Source organism: Chenopodium quinoa, unplaced genomic scaffold (assembly GCF_001683475.1).
Source record: "Chenopodium quinoa cultivar QQ74 unplaced genomic scaffold, ASM168347v1, whole genome shotgun sequence".
In the NCBI taxonomy this organism is placed as follows: Eukaryota; Viridiplantae; Streptophyta; class Magnoliopsida; order Caryophyllales; family Amaranthaceae; genus Chenopodium; species Chenopodium quinoa.
This window is the reverse complement of record NW_018743389.1, coordinates 1,113,120-1,133,916: the sequence shown is the minus strand read 5'-3', so window position 1 is coordinate 1,133,916 and position 20,797 is coordinate 1,113,120. Positions and strand designations below refer to the sequence as shown.

The window sequence follows — 20,797 nt, the reverse complement described above, 5'->3', positions numbered from 1 at the left end:
CAAGGCTGGGCACCGCAACATTAGGCTTAGAAATCCATTTAAATGCCTATTGTTCTTATTTTAATGCCTATTGTTCCTGCTTAATGTTCACCGCAACATTATTTACGGATATGCCATTAATATTGTTCCTCTAGTGTTATTGTCAAATGGTGGTGGGAAGGGGCAAGTGGTGGGAAGGCTGGGCAATTCAGCACATTAGGCTTAGAAATCCATTTGTTCCTGCCTAATATTCCTAATTTATACGCCTAATGTTCCTAATTGTAATTCCTATTGTTCTTAATTTATTGCATATTGTTCCTGCCTAATATTCCAATGTTCCTAATTGTAATTCCTATTGTTCTTAATTTATTGCATATTGTTCCTGCCTAATATTCCTAATTTATACGCCTAATGTTCCTAATTGTAATTCCTATTGTTCTTAATTTATTGCATATTTTTTATATGCCTAATTTTTTATATGCCTAATGTTTGGAATAATGATCAGTCCTTTGCCCTTTTCATTGTTCCTGCCTAATATTCCTAATTTATACGCCTAATCTAATTTATATTCCTAATATTCCTAATTTTTACGCCTAATGTTTCTAATTTATATTCCTATTGTTCTTATTTATATGCCTATTGTTCCTATAATGATCAGCCCTTTGCCCTTTTCATTGTTCCTGCCTAATATTCCTAATTTATACGCCTAATGTTTCTAATTTATATTCCTATTGTTCTTATTTATATGCCTATTGTTCCTGCAGTCAAAAAAAGCAGAAGCAGAAGCAGATGAGAGAAAAAAAGCAGAAACAGAAGCAGATGAGAGAACACAAAGCATTGAGACAGAGACATACCGCCAAGAGGTTTATAAATAAGGTTTTAAAAGACCTTCCGCCTCAACATAAGGATGCTATCAATGATTTGGGGTTTGGTGGATTCCTTCACTTAAGTTTAGATGCTCACAATGGCAGTTTTTCTGAAGAATTGGTCAATAGCTTTGACCCCGATAGAACATCTTTGAAACTCTTCAATGGCAATGAGATACTAATAACTGAAGAGGATGTTCATGTAGTCTACGGCCTGCCCCAAGGTCCAGTCAAAATTAAAGAGCCAAGAACAAATTTTAATTTTGATAAAAAGGACTCTGAGGTCTCTGATGAAGAGAGAAAAGAGAGAGAAGACAAATCACTGTTTTTAAGGCAATGGAGGAGTCAGTTTGGGCTTGACACTGGAAGTCCAACTTTCGGTGTCCTTGTAAATCACTTAGAAGAACAAAAAAAAAACAAGATGTGTCCACTGAGTTTTTACTGAATTTCATTGCATCTGCGATTAATTGCTGTGTAATGTCAACAGATAACACATCTGTTAATTTCAAATTTTTATGTAGCTGTAAGGATATCACCAAAGTGAGCAAACTTGATTGGTGTTTGTTCGCAAAACAAAGCATGACTGAAGCAGTCAGAAAATGGAAAAAGGGATCATCATATTTCACTGGTCCACTTCCTTTCATGATGGTAACTACTTCTCTCCTCTACCTATTGTTTATCTTTTCTACTCATTGTTCCTAATTTATATGCGTATTGTTTCTAATTTGTATTCCTATTGTTCCTAATTTTTCTAATTTATATGCCTATATATTGTTGTACATATTGTTCTAATCTTTCTTATATATTGCTTAAAATCAGATTGTCTATTTTGATAGACTTCAAAGAGGAGATGCTTATCCTCCAAGGCAAATTCCCCTAACCTTTGTTGGGAATAAAGACATGATTCATTCAAGGATGAAGATTGAACTAGAACGAGGTTATGGTCGAGGACATGTTCTTCCAAGAATTCCAGTGCCTGAGATTGAGAGTGAGAAACTGGAATTCCAGTGCCTGAGATTGGAAGAAAATCCAACTGCATCCTTAGAAACACGGGTAAATTACTGTTTCATTTCTTAATGAAACTTATTGTTCTTAGAAACTTATTGTTCTTACTAATGTTTGTGGTTCTTAATGTTCTACATATTGTTCTAATCTTTTACACTCCTTTCTCCTGTTTATTGAAGGATTACTTTGCCCAGTTTTCAACAATGGCAGCAACGCTGGTAAAAAAAATTTCTGATATGTATGCTTTCATTAGCATGTTTGAAGATGTACAAATACAAAAAGAATTGAAGACCATAATTGTTGACAAGATGCTCATCAAATACACTGATCCAGCACATGTTTTTGATGAGTCAGCGTTCATGGCTGAGCTTAATGAAGCATTATCAAACATACAAGCCAAGAACAATCAAAACGAAGTAACTCACAGTGAAACTACAGCTTCAACACTCCATGCTTTTTTTACTGGAGAAAACCAAGCTTCACAACTTCAAAACCAAGCATCAGCAGTCCAGACTGAAGAAAACCAAGCATCTCCTTCCCTGGAGCTTCAAAACTTCAACTCCATCTTGTTTGAATGAGATAATTAATTGCCATGTGATTTCATCCATAGATAATCTTGTAACTGATGCAGGCGATGTTGAGAAGTATTAGAATCAATCGAAAACACTGAAGGCTGAAAGCAAGACGCATAAATCGCCTCTTTAATGTGTTCATCGATCAAACAGAATCTGCACAGCTCCATCCTCTTGGAGCAAGAAAACGGTCTTCATTGTATACCGACACTACATTTGCAAGCAACAATATGCCCTGAGATAACCTTATAACTGACCCTATGACGCCCATTCCTGCATAGTTCAGAACTCACAAATATGTAAAATTGGAGAAATATCTGGACATTACTATATCAGTAGTATCACATCCATTTTGAAACAAGAAAACCGAGTATCACTGCTTAGAATATCCATCACTAGTTCATCTATCAATATACCTTGGTGAAACAAGATAATTTTTTGACAAAACAATTTAGTCGCGACATCAAGCTAATTCAAGAATATAATGCACTAACACATAAGCTTAAGCTCGGGTCAAGATTGAATCGAGCTTTTCTTTTCCTTTTTATGAATTAATACCAATTAAACTCCTCAAAGTAAAGTTTTCAAAATTTATGTTTCGCAACTCGTGTATGACCCTAAATTCACATAAGCTTAAGTTCACGGCCCGAGCTAGGGCAGGAGGGGCGGCCGCCCAGGAGAAAAGGTACAATATCATAGTTGCATATTCTAGTATTAAAGGGTTCTATAACACATTAGCAACCAAACTTGATTCAATTATCACATTTGGCTCGAAAAATTACATGATTTTAGACCAATTTCATAGTTCCATCCTAAGATTAAAGGCAAATTTGATCAAATTATCAAATTAAGCTAGAAAAATCACATAATTTTCTTCTCTAGCAACAAAATTGCTGGTTATGATCTTCATAATCTTAGTAAAATTATAACCCATAGTTAAAGAGAAACCGAGAGAGAGAGAGGAAACTGAGAACAAATAGGTTTACGTTCACAAGTTTTTTATTACTTTGTGTAAAAATTTACATTAATTGTAAACTTACCTTAAATAAATTGATAATAAGTCATCCTAATATACATAAACATTTTATACAAAAGTCAAATCACAAAGGTATTCAAAAAGCTCCTGCACAACACGCCAAAGTTAAAACTGCTTAAAGTAAAATTGTAAAAATTGTGTAAAAGTAATTAAAAATTAACGGAGGTAGTATATTATCTTCATAAAACTTATCTCACGATCAAATCGAATCCGACCCTAGTGACCCGAACTGAGCTATGTTAAATTGCTAATAAAACATTGGCATTACCTGAGTCTGATCACAATCTAAATTAATGAATTTGAGAAAATTAGATGTCCATTTGATATTAGCCGAATACTTTTCCAGTTTGAAGTGGATAATTGATAATCAAATGCAACCCGAATTTATTCCTACCTTAGGATGTGCAATGCAACCCAAAAAATAATTATACAAACTAATTATTCGAATAATAATTTAACGTATCATGCTTTTGGCCCAATCTGAGTCACCTTTTGACACCATTTATCAAGCGGAGCTTCTTTCATGGATATAAAGCTGGGCATGAGTTGGGCCTTACAAGCTCACCTTTTGTAATTATTACATTATTTATTAGTGAACCATAAGGGCATAAAAATAATTTTAAAGATGAAAAGCCAAAAGTCAATTCTAAAAAGCTAGTCTTAGGCCCTATTGAGTTCACCTTATTTTGCTTATCTGAATTTATCCGATCTGGTCTGATCTGATTGTCTAATTTGACCAAACTTTAACCTTAAGTGTACGACAATCGGTAAGGAAAAAAAATATCATGGGATCTTGTTAGATTCATAATAATATGTATTTTATTAATATGTAATTTTCATAATTTTTTCATTCGAAATTAAAGATATTTTGCGATAAAAAAAATGCACATAAAACAATGATCTAATTTGAACTTATTTTTTCTGAAATAAGTAAAAATATGTTTAACTAAACAAAGCCTTACTCTCTTTTGACTTTTGGCAAAAAAAGCTTATTTTTAATCAAATAGAAAGCCAATTACCTAACATAAAATGACTTTTTGACCAAACAAAAAAGGCAAAAGTCATGGAAAAACCCAAGAACCAAACAAGCCCAAACACTTTCGCATTTTCTGGATCAAGATTCACAAGATGGTGCAGGTACGCCGCATAAAAAATAGTATACCGTTTAGTTACATATAAACTACTTACAAAGTTTGACTGATGCGACTGAAATTTCAATACATCTCAGTAGTACAAACTTATTGACAGAGATATCGCTTGACCCACACAAGACACAGCGAGATTGCTGAAATTCTTCTGGAATCAAAAGCACATTTTTTTTTCTTTTCAACGGTACGTATTGATATGAATCATATGATACATGTTACGCTGAGAAATAGAATCCAAGAACTAATGGCACACAATTTACACAGTAGGAAAAGAATGAATGATCAGGACAAACAGTTTCATGAAAAACCTTTATATCTCAAGGTCATCCAACGAAAGTTCGCTTGAAAGCAGCTTCAATTTCTGCATAAAAAAACATAGGATGTATGTGATAAGTTGAATTGACAAATAGACAAGCTGATGCACCACGAGAAACAAAGAAGTGCTAAGTTGCTAACCCATCAAGTACCAGACTTGAAAAAAAAAAAAAGACGAGAAAAAAAAAAAAAAAAAACTAAATGTTCTTACTGTGATAAATTGTGGAGGATCATCAACACTAGAGGAGCCCAAAATGACTTCCCTGTTCAACTTTGTCGTAAGCTTGTGGCAAGCTCGCAGCTGTAAGAATCATAGATTTTCAGCTATTAATCACAACCACTGAAAGAGTTGCAATAGCATAAATGCACCAAACTTCACTTACCTCCGATCTAGTAGCACCCCCACAATAAATACAAAGATACGCTTGTCCATCTTCTTAAAATCACTAGAAGCATGTCTGAGAATTGAATCACTAAACACAGAAGAAAAACAAATTCACAATATAAATTTCCAAAAAACACAACCTTGAGTACAAAGAAAATATGAATTCAGCCACCCTTAATTTGCAATATAGTCGGCCACAAAACAGGTAATTGGAAGAGTTAACATACACTAAGTTTGGATAGAGTAAAAATATGGAGGGAAAGGAAGAGAAGAGATAGTGAGGGATTGATCTTTCCCTGGTTTAATCATGAATCAGGGAAAGGTATTAAAGAGATCCATATTCTTTCCCTATTACGGAGTATTAATTCAAATGAATCAAATCCTTGCATTGTTGGAAACATTTTGAAGGTAAATGGAAACTCACTCTTCCCTATCCTCACCTCCCATCCTTCTCTCTCTTCTTCCTAACCCTCTATTTCCTTCTACAATAGCTATCCAAACATGACAAAAGTAAACTGGGAAGGGAAATGTATAGAACTTAGAAGTAAATAATGAAAAACTGCATTTAATAATCTGACCTCTAGCAGAGACTAGAATAGGCAGACAACCGTTAGAGGATTTGAGTTGCTAAATACAACAGTAATACTCCATTGCCCAAAAGCAGTAAAAAATTAACAAGTGGCCAACTACAGTAATCTACTACTCAATAGAAAATACCAAGTATTACCTCGAATAACCATCATCAGAATTACGAGGTCGAGAAGCCCATGTTGGGGTACGTCTCGACCTCATGGAGTGTGCAACTGGGGTCTCAGTATATTGTATCGCAGCAGGATGTGTAGCACCATGAAATGTAGGACTTGGGTCATTCATACATGGGTATTCATTCTTAGGAAGCTCACCTTTACTGAGTTTTTCGACAAGTTCCTGGAAAGATTTATTGGGTCAATCTCCCTTACCGTAATCAAATTTATACACATTTTATTGATAAAATAAGCAAATGCCACAATGACGCAAACATAATAACAAAAACCACCATGACATGTCATCTCAGGTAATGATGTACCTTGAATACGACGACAAGTGCCCCCACAAACTCAAAAAAAATAAAATAAGATAAAATAAAATAAGAACAGGGTAAAATGGAGTAAGCTAAAATGAATTATCAGAACACAAATCCTTTCTCCTGCTTTCCAATGAGATTGTAAGCAGTCCTCAATGTTCAAAACATCTTAACGATTTCATAAGCAAATCCCCAAAGTCATGATTAACCAAGCAGCCTTTCTTCTACATGGCACATGACCCATTATGCATACCTCAACCATTGGATAAAATCGAGATAATTGCCATGCTGTTTCTTCTCCAACACGTTCCTTTCTGACTCCATGTTTTTTCTGATTACAAAAAAAATTATGTGAGGGGAAGAAGATGCAGTAAGAACAAGACATTAGTGAGAGCAAAGAATTTTTTTTTTTTTAAAATGGCACACCTTATTATCAAACTTTAACGCAAAAGCTCCTATAGAGCTTTTCTTTGTTTCAGGAGGTGTGCCAAGCAATTTCATGTTATTAACTGCATTTGAATCATCTGATAATAACCCTGCTAGCTGAATAAATCAAGAAACAAATGAAATAGTTAACTAAAACTACAAGTAAAAACCTAACTTTAAAAATATAGAAGATTTAAAACAGTGAAAACATTTTTGCACCAATATGATAAAAACTTAACCTACTACCCTTTATTTTTCCCCTCTTTCCTAACTTGTCAAGCAAGTAGCACACGTACACCCCTCTATCCAGGAAAAATAAAGAGCAAACTTGTGACATTGGATCCTCTCATGACAAATAAGAGATGAAACAGCCGTAGAGATTTGTGAATATAAAACATCTGCAAGGAAATTAGGTATTGCAATTCATAAAAACTTATACCCACCCTTCACCTACCCCTAAACAGACACACAAAGGAAGGAAGAGAAAACTTCATGCTAAATTGCTAAACACTATCACACAAAATGTTACTTTCATTGAAACAACTTTCAGAAAAAAAATTTAGCATACATTCGATTATGGTGAAAATATTGAGGCGATGATGTTAAAATTCCTACCAAAAAAAATTCACATTTTCTCATTTTTCGTAATTTAATAATAGAATTACAAAAGTACCCAGAAGGTATTCTGACTTTTCAACCGAAGGTAAATGCTTTCCAGAACACTCACCCTCTCCTTTACATAGGAACCCAACTCACATTCTACCATGACCATCAAATAAAGTTTATGGGGGGAAAGCCACCATCAAACCACTATTGGGGTGAAAAATGTCACACAGGAAATGGCAAGGCTAGGGAGAGGAGGTGATCCGTGGACGTACTTGGACAACAGTGACAGTGGAGGGTGTGTGTGACTATAGGAAAAGGGGGATTTTAAAATATCTTCCTGAAATTTTATTGCTTTTGAATATTCACTCTTAAATAAAACCCTTGGAAATCGAAAACAAGAAACTAAAGAATATGGAAGACAAATTTTTGACTAAACTCACCCTTAAAAACTTTCCAGCTCCAACACGAACACTTAAATGCATAATTATGAACCCTTATATCACCCCTCAATTGGACTAGACTGTGACTGGAAGAACAGGGAACTTAAACTTATTCTAGGGCTTTCTATAGCTTTAATATTTATATTCTTTAAAAGCACTTGGAAACTCATAACAGGAAAGTAAAAGATAATGAACAACAGAGAGATAGTATATTAGTTCAACGGAACACACCCAATAATTTTTTTCATCAATAACACAAACACTTACCTGCATCAACTGTGAACCTTTGTCACCCTCAAATTTCTCGGGGTAAATAGCTGCATAAACCATCAGTAATCGCAACTTATTCTCACGGCTTAAATCCTGTCAAAGGGGCTTCAACATTGTCAGAAAAGTATTACAAACTTCATATCAGATAAAAAGATGCATGATTCAGACTACAAAGTCCCTACCGTATGCATGCTTAAAAATTTGATAACTTCTTTAGTTCCAGCATCACCAAAGACAAGATCCTGTTCCAGTTTACCAACCTCCCTAAGTTTTTGCTCTCTTATGATACGGTTTATTTTTCCTGCAATCTGTAGGACCAAACCGATTTATCATAAGCACCATGGAAAAAAAATATTACCATTATCTCCATTCTCTATCTATTACAACACATGGTTGGGCAAACAAATTAAAAAAGTGGGGATCACTTGACCCATGGGATTATGTAAACGGGAGAGAGACCATTGGACAAACGGCAAGAAAGTTATTTTGGGTGTCAAAATTGAAGTTGACATGAAAGATTAAACTTCCAAATGAGATAAATGTTGCAATAGGAAAAGAACAAAGGAACTAACGAAAATTTTTAACATTTTTACGATTTGACAATATACATTAATTTTAGTTTTGCATTAATTTCCATAACAAAGCAGTTCTCAGATAGTGTAATGGTCTAAACTAAGATACATTGTCAAACCTATCAAATTATGCGACAACTGACAAGTTTTACTGAAATTAGAGGGGAATATTAGAAAAAATCCAAAAGATTTCCACCACCATAGATCTGGTTCTATATAAAAGAATAAAGTTTGCATCGCCATGCTAAAATAGAGTCTATCCATGAGTAAGGTCACGTTCACTTCACCTTACTTTTGCTAAACTTAAATTATTTATACTAAACTGAAATTAATTTTACTGAACTGATATTATTTTTGCTGAACTCAAATTATTTTTATTGATAATCTATTATATTTCATCTTAAAAGTTACTCAATTATACTGAACTGAAATTATTTTTACTTATTATTAATTTTTTAAGGTGAAGTGAACAAAGCTTAACTAGATCTTATAATAGCCCTATCTGCAATATCATCTCCAACCTATCCTTGATGAATAAAAACATATTCCCTCGGTCCCCAAATAATAATCTCTCACCCAAAACTATTGTCCCTAAATAAAAGTTCCATTTCACCTTTATCTATTTATTTATTCATTTTTAATCAATGAAACCCCAATATATTCCTTTTTTATTCACTTTTAACCAACCAAACCCCACTCTTGTTTTTTATACTCACCAACCAAACCCCATTATCGAATTATTTTATTCACTTTCCGAAAAAATTGTGGAAAAGGCAAATGGGACTCATATTTGGGGGCAAAGGAGCATTAAACAAGAAGATAGACTTGGTAATGGATGCATTGCAAAGTCATAATTCATGTGGTCTTAGCTGTTGTTTGTGGACAAGCATCACTTAGGACTATTGCTCATGGCCATGATGCCATGAATGAGAGTGTGGAGAAGTAACACATGGTTGCATGAGAGGCCTTTGAAAGGAATGGTGTCCTTCGAACGAGTGTATTACTCCGATAAAGGGTTTGGAATTAATTAGGAAAGCTAATTATTCATTGAAGGCAAGTGATCGGAATGCCTAGCTAGAGGGTGCTTCCGATCAGTAACAGCTTATGCTCTTGCGAGTCAGACCTAATCGTCAATCGTGTAACCGAACTAAGGTGATGAATTAATCTGAAGGGTTCAATACGTCAATAAAGATATTATGAAATCAGATGTTAGATTCCGAACTTAGAGCGCCGTAGCCAAGCGTTTAACGTCGAGTCGTTTCTAGGAGCTGACGAGACGAAGAAATATGACAAACAACATGTCTAGGTCAACACCTAACCGTAGCCTCGCAATGGCCTAGCTAGCAATAAGCCATGCGAGGGCTTGGCTAAGATAAGCTAGCCGGGTGCCTATCGCAAGGAAGTGCTTGGCCGCAACCCAGCAAGCATCACACACACATCACAAGTGTGTGGCTTGCTGGTGGGGGGAAGCTACGACATGGGCAAGCTACACGCCAACCAAGGGACCATGTTGCTTTTAGATATTCAAGAATTAAATTAAATGCTAGTTTTCTCATATTATCAGAAGTTCAACACTAAAATTTAGGAAAATCACTTGAGTTGAAATCGAGAAAGGCATCTTCGATATAAACCGTGAGAAAACCTTTGTAGATCGTAAAACTCAAATTTTGGTTTGTGGTTTCGTCTAGCTACAAAACCTAACCTAGTTCAGGCACAAGAGCGGGAGGATCACATAAGTCAGATCTAAGGCTTTTGGCATCAAGGGTCGTGTTTGTGTACGTGGAGAAGCACGCATCGAGAGTAAATAGTCTCTCTCTTTATGTGTTTATGTGTTTATTGCTCTATTTATTATATGCGCACGGTGTTCGGAATATCGTAAAACCCAACAACGGTATCACGAGCCTCTTTTTTTTAATTTTTACGACTAAAATTAATTAAGAGATTTAAAATGGATTTAAAATCTGGATTCACAACCTAATTAGATTAGTATTTCCGTTTTATTGGATAAAATCGGATTAATGCTTGATTATGCTAACGAACCCAAATTTCGACAAAAAAGTAGTGAATTTTGGGTGGAAATAGCATTCTAAATCAAACTTTACCCATGAAGTATTAAAAAAAGTGCTTCCAGAGGCCAAAATCCACCTAAACATGTATTTCGACGGTTTTTTCGTTTGAAACGAGAAAATTTTAAATCTTTGGACCTTAACTAATTAAGGTTGTTGGGTTAGTGTGGCCTAATTTCCATAAGCCCAATTAATTATGTCTCAAGGTATTTAAAACTTTCTAGAAAATTCTCATATATTGAAAAATTGATGGAGATTTGTGGAAGAATCTAGAATTGGTGAAGATTCTATATTTATGTGGAGAATTTAAAGGAAAAATTGATATTAATAATCCCAACTTTACTCCATTTTCTTTTAATAATCCCAACTTTACTCCATTTTCTTGCCACGTGTGAAGAGTTAATTAGCCAAAAATATTAAAAATAAACAAAATAAAATAAAAATTCTGGAAAACCAAGAACCACACCGCCCACCGGAACCCAGCCCCATCGCCCACCGGAAAACTTACACCCTTCCTCTCGCCGGCAAGCCACCCCATTCCACACACGCTATAACCACAAACAACAACAAACACCAGCACATCCTTGCTGAACCCAAACAACCGCACAACCCGAGAACTCCAAACAACCACCATCACCACCAGCCTAATTCGTCGGCCGCATCACTCAGCACCACCTCATCACCAATTTGCCACCTGCAATAAGCAATTCGGCACCTAATTTCATCAATTTCGGCCTCCAATAGCATCAACATTGAACTAAGCTCATGGAGTGCGCTCACGAGTTGAGGGTGGTGGTTCGAGGAATGGGGAGGGCCGACGCTTGGCCGGCGAGAGGATTGGGGTGGGTTTTCCGATGGGGTAAGGGGGATTAGGATGGCTGGGTGCAAGATACCAGAACAGTAATACAGAAAAAAGAAGGAAACAGGAAAACAGAATTATAAGAGAGAGAGAAGAAGAATTAGAGCTGTAATCAGGGGCTGTATTAATCTGGCCAGAGCAACCACTAATACAAGCTAGCTTTCATTCGAGAGGAAAGCACTCTCCCAATTACTCAACTCTATTTTCTGGATGATCCTCTAATGATCACCATTAGGCCTTTATATAGCTTTATTAGCATAACAAACTCTAGACACCAGAATCATATTCTGTTATACAGTAAAGACTATTAAGCCCCCTAACAGACTCATTATTACAATTAACAGAATGCTAATAACAGAAAGCTTTTAACAAACTCAAGCATCAAACAATTCCCTTCTTGCGTCTCACGTATGTAGCTATGATAGGAGGCTTATTTCCATTCCTAGCACTGGGGTTTGGGATTCCGGTGGGAAAGGGGAAGGGCTGGCGGGGGTTTGATTTTTTTTTTTTTTTAAGTATTTTTAAATTTTCTTTTTTATTTTTTTTTTAAAATTTTAGACCAATCACAATGTGACACGTGTCACATAACTTGTGATAACAGGTCATTGACTTTTGTTGATCGGTTTGGGGTTGAAGAAAGTAAACAACCCCCAAAGTTCGAATTATTCCAAAATAATCCAAAGTTGAGATTATTAAAAGAAAATAGATCAAAGTACAGATTATTAATACTAATTTTTCCTTTAAAGAACATGCATGTGTATAGAAGATTCCCTTAAATAGTGGTGTTGGCATCATTTGGGAGCATTGATCCACCCATATCATCCTCCGATTCTCTGATACATACCATACACACTATGAGTGTCCTTCCATACATTATTTATGCTTAGAGAGAATTTACTTACAAATGTCCACTCTCTAAGATATCATGATCGGAGTTTCTACTTACACACAATCTCCCGAATCCACTATTCCTTATTTTGTACTACTGTTTTGTGAGTTCCCATAGTAAAGAGTTTTCTTGTACTACTCATCCTTTCAAGGGTTATTTAGGGGTGGCAATCCCTAACCCGACTCAAACCTGACCCGAAGTTACTGAGAGAAACCCAACCCGACCCGAACCCGAATTCGACCCGATTTCACCCAAATTTCATATTTCGTAATAATATCAGGTTTAACACTATTTTTTTTTTATAGTTTTTTAGCACAACCCGAAATTAACCTGAAATCTGACCCGAACCCGACCTGCTAACCCGAATTGCCACCCCAAATTATTATACTCTCCTATTTTCATTTTCATATAGTGGATTATTTTGGGTGCTCGTCGTCGTGGGTTTTTTTTATAATTTTTCCCACGTTAAATATTGTGAAGCCATATTTAGTAATTTATGGATGCTTAATTTGGAGAGCTCAATTTCTCACATAAACTTGAATTTGCTTAATTATGCAATTGGATTTCCCTAAGTGACTTAATTTATGTGAAATGTGATTAACGACCTCTAAGATAGTTAAAGATTCAATCTTTATTGGATGATTGATTTAGATCGTGACTAACTAAAGCCCTAAATGAACAAAATTTGAATGTTAATGATTTTGGAAATCAATTTGAGATTCATGTTCATGTTTATGTTTGAATATTGTTCTTTATTGGATGGTTGCAATATTCAAACATGGTTGAGTCCTAATTGAATAAATTATTTTCCATTGAATGGTTAATTAATTTAATTGATTAGTTTGTCAAAGTCATAATTAATTTAATCATTGGATGAGTTAATTTAATTATGTTGCATGCCCTAAAATGTTGATTGAATCAAAATGACCTAAAATTATTAAAGAATGGTTTTTGGAAATAATTTTAATTGTTGCACTTAACTTGGAGTAATTAAGTTGAACTTAAAATTATTCAAATTGCTGAATATTTAATTCAAAAATGGATTTGGAATTAAATGAAGTCAAATGATTTTTTCGGCTCGCGCAGCTATGTTAAGCTACTGACCGAGAGTGTAGGTGCGGGTGTGTGCGTTGGTGTGTGCTGCAAGCTGCAGGGGCCTGGGGCTGCTAGAACTAGCACGCGCACTAGCATGCCATCAACGGCACACAAGCATGATAGACATGTTGTGGGGCTGCTGTGCTGTGCAGCAACACTCGCACACAAGTTGCTGGGGTAGCAGCTCGAGCCCTAGCAAGGCTACTCGGCTAGGCAGCTTAGAGCATCTACAATGGTAAGCTATAAAGGCTTGTAGCTTACCTTGATACATCAAAATTTCAAGCTAATTTTTCTTAAGCTACAAAGTGCTCCAATGGTGAGCAATAGAATATTATAGCTTGGGAAAAATAAATAAATCATAAAGTAGTTTCTATCATACACATGTCATAATATAAGAGGATGAAGTTTTGTTTAGAAGATCAAGCAATGTAGCTTGTTTGAGCAACATTGCTTGCTCTAGCTACATCAATATTGTCACTCCAATAGTAAGCTACATGCCTTTTATTTTATTTAATTTACAAGCAGGTTCTCTTTGTATACCATTGGAGATGCTCTTAACAGCACCCCCGCCGGCCGGCCTTGGCTTGGAAGCTAGTGCCTCGGTTTTAGCTTCATCGAGTTTGCCTCGGTTTTGCGGTTTAAACGAGGCTAGGCATCGATTTTTCACATGATCGCGTAATTTTGACAAAATTGACTTAGGGTGCTTAATTAAATTTAATTGGATTAATTTAATTAAAATGCATCTGGGTTTTAGTGGGAGTGCCTTTAATCGGTTTTGAGCGTGTAACGCTTAATTATGCTTATAAATTGTGTTAGTTAACATAATTGGTTAACAACTCGACTAGTTTTAATTAGGTATGTTAATTGGATTAAAAACGTAAGTTGGTAACTAGGGCGCGGTTGTTTGATACATGGTTTTGTATTATTGCTCGTATTACTTGTAATATATACATGGGCCATTCACTTTGGGTGAATGGATTGTTAGAAATGTTCTCATGCAGGTTTACAAAAGTGACTAGTATGGCTCTAACTGAGATAGAAAATATGGATTGCGTTCCATGATGTATTTTTTTAAATCTAAATACGAAATGCGTGGCGTTAAGTATTTTTGTACTTAATTTATTTAGATTACTCCTAGTTTCCAATACTTCCATGCTTAATGGTGAAGTCAAGAAGACGGCGTATCTTTGAAGATGAATCCAAAAGGTGCCAAGATGACCTTCATGATTGAAGATGGGATGCTTCAAGATAATTTTCAAAGGGTCATGCCAGTTCACTATGCATTTATATATATCTATTGGTATTACTTATATATCTTGATATTTAGATGCATGTTTTAGGATTTCTCATGTTAAATGATTAGTTACGTTCACGTAAATTAAACCAAATGGAAACAGAAAATTGAGTTAAAATTGTCATTCCAAAATAACAACTTACTAAATCTTTGAAAGTCAGTAATGGACTATGCCAAAGCAAGGCATCATCATTTTCTTAGGGATGTAAGGTATATTGGATATATGCGTTAGTTTTGTTAAACTCTAACAATATCGATAAGGAATCTTTAGATATTGTGGCAAACGAGATAAGTGTCATGAAAGCATTAGATGCGACAACTTATCAACCAAGAATAGTTTGGAACTATTAACAATTGGATTGCTTACCTTAAAATTATAAGTTTTAAGGCAAGTCAAAGCATGCTAAATCACTTATTAATTTTTGGGATCTTAGAATCGTTTTATTCCCGCCTCAATGGGACAAATTTATGAATGGGTGAATAAAACATTAATAAGAATGAAAATTGCAAATATGCTTTAATTTCAAACTTATTGTATTATTAATGATTATTTATTGCAATTCTTTTCATTTGTGGTATAATGTCTGCAATTAACAACATGTGTCCACAGCTCCATAACAAGTTAATGTTCAACTTAAACTTCAAGGAATGGGAGGAGGAACTTTGCAAGACTAAGGAATAGTTCCTTGGAATATATTTTGGATACTCCCATTCCGAGCTTATACTCCAAAGGGCTAATGAGTGATGAGACTCATGCTGCTTGATCCTCGGATTGTGACAAGGTCACAAACTTGATGAAAATATCCCTTACGAGGATTGGAAGAAAAGGATCTCCTCATACCTTCCGGATATGCTTATCAAGAGCCTTAAGGAACTTATCAACATGAGGTCCAACTCTAGGGATTTGAATGATTATAACATAACTAGGTCATTTATAAGCATGAGATCAAGCCTCCGGAAGAAGGGTGTCTTGCCAAAGAGAGGTTTCAAGTGTGCTCCAAGGTCTATAATGCTAGACATAGGCTTGGTATGCCCCTACAAGCCCATTTTCTTAAGATGTAAGGCTCTTCGACCATACAAAATTACTTGGAATCCCTCTCGAGGACGAAATGGTGGCTGATAAGTTGCTTAGCTCACTTCACTCGGGTTATGGTGCATTTCGGATGCAAATTGTAATCAAATTGTAATCGAGAAGGAGATACACTCACTAGGTGAGGTGCTAAAATTGCTTCATAAGGCTGACTCTTTGTCATATGGGGCTACCAAGATGCCAAGAAGAAAGACCTCAAGAAAAGGGGTTTGCAATACTTCTATTTTAGTGGATATGGCCACTACAAAAGGGAATGCAAGAAGTTCAGCACAGATGCGGAAAGAGAAAGTGTTGCTTCCACCTCATGTATCTTCACAATACACTTTAAACTTGCATATGGCATGACATGGGTATTGGATACTAAAATGTGACTCACTCCTTTCTTTCTATTTTCCAAGACCAAGGACAAGTGAGATGCTTGGCAAGTGGATGTACGACTACAAACGGGCAATTAAGATGGTCTTTCTGCCGTGTATGTAGGCACGATGTTTTGTTTATGCCCCATGGGTTGTATTAGAGCTAATTTGGTTTTATTATGTTTTTGTTATCATCGAACATATTTTGAAACTTTGGCGTTAGACACTAGGTGTTTTGATCAAGATAGAAACAATAGTTGTTTATCTTATCTTGATCATATGTTTTATTAAATCGCACGTTTGGAAATTGGTCTTTATGCGCTTTCTTTAGTCAAACAGGTTTATAATGTTTAAATTACCACAAAAAAGGGCTAAGACCGATGGGTTGTATACAACCTACTTGCGACATTGTCGTCTAAGCCATATAAACATTAAACGCATCAAGAAACTTCTTAACAAAGGTATTCTTGATTTATTTGACTTGAAGTCATTTGAAAAATGCGAGTCTTGTTTATTTTGGCAAGATGACAAAGCAACCCTTCTCCAAGTTAGAGGAGAGGGCAAGTAACTTATTGGGAGTCATTCACACGAATGTGTGTGAGCCAATGAGCACGACTGTAAGAAATGGTCATCACTATATCATCACCTTCACGGACGACTTTAGTAGATATTAAAGTCGCATAAACCACGAAAGTTCAAAGAGTTTCAGAGTGAAGTGGAGAAAAAGCTTGGCAAGAATATCAAGGCCATTCGATCGGATCAAGCGGCGAGTATATGAGCAATAAATTCGTGAAAAAACATGGTATTCTTTCAATGTTAACACCTCTTGTTGCACATAGTTTGATCCATGATGGGTCTAGTCGATATTCCTATATCTTTTTAGGGACATGCACTTCAAACTGTTGCACTAACACTAGTGCTCCGTCAAAAGCTGTTGAAAAGACTCCATATGAATTATGGATAGAAAAACCTCTGCGGTTGTCTTTTTCAAAGATTTGAGGTTGCGAAACATATGTTAAGAGACTCATGTGTGACAAGCTTGCACCAAAATCTGACAAATGTTTCTTTATGAGGTATAAAAAAACAAAGGGGTATTACTGCTAGAATCAATATGAGAACAAAGTATTTGGTGCGGAAGATGGTGTCTTTTGGGAAAAGGAGCATCTTTCCAGAAACGAAAAAGTGGGAGAAAAATCGAACTTGATGAAGTTTGAGAGGATGAGCAACAAAAGACAATCAAAGGGCTTTAAAAGCGCTTGTTGACAGCAATGTTGATGCTCAACCTATTGCCCCGCGTAGCTCGCAAAAGCAAAGATCCGAACTAGAGAAATACCTTGGTATCTTATTAACCGAGAATCATGAAATCCTAGTGATGGATGGTGATGAGCCCGCACCTTACAAGCAAGCTATGGCAAGCTCTAACTCTCCTAAATGGTTAGAGGCCATGAAATCCGAGAAAAACTCTATGTTTGAAAATCAAGTTTGGGACTTGGTTGATTTGCCTGAAGGTTACACACCTATTGGTTGCAAATGGATTTTCAAGATGAACACTGACATATGGAAACGTATATATATATATACAATCCTAGATTGGTAGCAAAAGGTTCCGGGCAAATTCCTAGCGTTTATTATGATGACACCTTTTCACCAGTCACAATGCTTAATGGATGTCAAAACCGTCTTCCTTAATGTGATTTTGGAAGAGATTGTGTATATAACATAGTATGAGGGTTTTATGGATCCAAACAACGCTAAGAAGGTATGCATGTTTGAGAAATCCATTTATGAATTAAAGCAAGCAAGCAGGAGTTGGAATCTGCGATTTGATGAAATGATGAGCAAGTTTGGCTTCATTAAGAATTCGAATGAGTCTTGTGTCTACAAGAAGGTCAGTGGGAGTGACATTGCATTCCTATTCTTATAACTCGATGATATATTGATCACTGAGCATTTCAATGTTAGAGTAAGGACTTAACTTGGAAAGTGTTTTCAATGAAGGACTGGAGAGGCAAAATACATTTTGGGCATCAAGATCTATTAGGATAAATAAAACACGATGATTGGATTGAGTCAAAGTACTTATATCGATAAGGTACTGGCATAGTACAATAGGGTGGATGACAAGAGAGGCCACCTACCCATGTCTCATGGTGTAACTCTAAGCAAGACTTTGGACACTTGATGAGCGAGAGAGAATGAATGCGATCCCATATGCTTCGCTAATAGGATTGATCATGTACGCCATAATATGTACAAGGCTGGATATGTTGTACGTCTTAAGCGCTACAAGCTAATACCAATTAGCGCATTGGAACGAGGATAAATTTCTAGTTTATGGTAAAAGTAAGGATTTGGTTGTTGAAGGTTATACCGACGTGAGTTTCCAAAGTGACAGAGACGACTTTAGATCACAATCTAGATACATATTTTGTCTTGATAGAGGAGCATTCAATTGGAAGAGTGCCAAGTAGAGCACAATTGCGGATTCTACCGAACCCAAATACTTGGCAGCTTCCAAAGCTGCTAATGAGGCAATTTGGATTCGAAAGTTCATTGATGAACTTGGTGCGGCGCCCTCCATCAAGGGACCAATAGGCCTGTTTTGTGATAATAGCGGGGCTATTAATAGACCAAGGAGCCAAGGCAACACCATAAGGTTCATGTCATGCGGCGATTTCACCTATTGAGGGAGTGGACTATCAGAGGTGAAGTTAAGATTAGCAAAGTTGGAATGGACGACAATGTAGCCAATCCACTAACTTTTTCTCTATTCATACAATATTCTCTACTTTTTATTATTCCCATACAATATTCTTTACTTTTTATCTTTACAATTAAATATTCCCCTACATCTACCATTCTCCTTAATTACCATGTTTTTTTGATAGATAGGCACAAAATTGTGCGACAGAGGGAGTACAATAGTGTCCCAGAAAGCAAGGAAATTTCGTTTGGTAAATCAGCACACAGACCATGAACAAAAATTAGGACGTTTTCCCAAAGTAAGCTTAAGTAGCAAAATATATACGTAAATGGTTGCGTGGCAAAAGTATTTACCAAACTAAGCTTTCAGGGTAAAACTGTCTCGGACAGCGTTTTATGCCCTAGTTTTTTTAATAAAAAATTCAACTTAAAAACGCTGTCTCAGACAGCGTTTTACATGTTGACTTTTGTTTTTTAAATTTCGTAATTTTTGATATTAAAAAAAAAAAAAAAAAAAAAAAAAAAAAAAAAAAAAACACTAAAACGCTACCTGAGGCAGCGGTTTTAGTGTATAATTTATTTTTATTTTTTTTTCATTTCTAGTTTGAAAAAAAAAATATTAAAGCTGTTGTGTTCTTGAGGTGCCCCATTTTCCTAGCTTAATTAACCTTTTTTCTTCTTTGTTCTACACGTAATGTTCATGCACTATAGATTAGTGTCTCCTTCTAGGATTTTTTATATTTGGTTTTTACCAATTATTTGACCCTCTTCCTGTTTTCACTCCTTTAATCAAAGTTTCTACTGTTCTTTTCTCCTTCACTTTCACTATACTCCTACCTTTAACCTTTTCTGTCCTCTGTTGTGGCTTTACTGGAGCAACACACCTTCGTTTTGGATGGTATGTAGAATTTGCTCATGAATTGATTTTGTTAAACACAAAACAATGACAGCAATCAAAGCATATGTATTTTCAGTATATTGCAATCATGTGAATATGGACTTAAATACAAAGAGGAGAAGAAGATAGGAGGCAACAATCGTATCCCAACCCCAACCGCAATACTCGAATACGATATGATAATTATCACATATTGATAATTATCCACCCAATAATACAATCATTATCACATATTGATAATTATCCACCCCAAAGAATACAATCATTATCATAATAACGCAATGGTGTATAATATTTTTTTTTTCTTTTTTTGTTTTTAAACTAGAAAAAAAAATTTTCTTTTTTTGTTTTTAAACTAGAAAAAAAAAATAAAAAAAAATTATACACTAAAACCGCTGCCTCAGACAGCGATTAATGTAAATTTTTTTTTTTTAATATCAAAAATTACGAAATTTAAAAAACAAAAGTCAACATGTAAAACGCTGTATGAGACAGCGTTTTTAAGTTGATTTTTTTATAAAAAAAAAACCAGGGCATAAAACGCTGTACGAGACAGCGTTTTACCCTGGAAGCTTAGTTTGGTAAATACTTTTGCCACGCAACCATTTACGTATATATTTTGCTACTTAAGCTTACTTTGGGAAAACGTCCCAAAAATTATACAATGAGCATACTCCATTCACGCATATCTATTGCATATTACTAAAGGAGAATAAGAGGGACACTCGGCAGCATCATATTAAAAATTTTCCCTCTAAAAGTATTTGGTTAAAAAATAAAGTATCCTTTCCATAACAAAGGATTATATCTAAATAATGATACTTTCTTTACAAAAAATCTAAACTAAACATCCTAAAATATTAA

The 20,797-nt window shown here is 35.4% G+C and overlaps 1 protein-coding gene and 1 pseudogene across 1 annotated transcript; one reads left to right on the top strand and one right to left on the bottom strand.

Moving 5' to 3' along the window:
- The first annotated feature begins 769 nt into the window (after positions 1–769).
- LOC110738282 lies at positions 770–2,561 on the top strand. Its single transcript, XM_021918653.1, has 3 exons — positions 770–1,493; positions 1,665–1,898; positions 2,030–2,561. Exons 1-3 carry the CDS (start codon positions 1,323–1,325, stop codon positions 2,426–2,428), a joined length of 804 nt encoding a protein of 267 aa, XP_021774345.1. The 5' UTR covers positions 770–1,322; the 3' UTR covers positions 2,429–2,561.
- Positions 2,562–4,534: 1,973 nt separating this feature from the next.
- Positions 4,535–20,797, bottom strand: part of LOC110738394 — a 37,124-nt pseudogene continuing 20,861 nt past the window's right edge.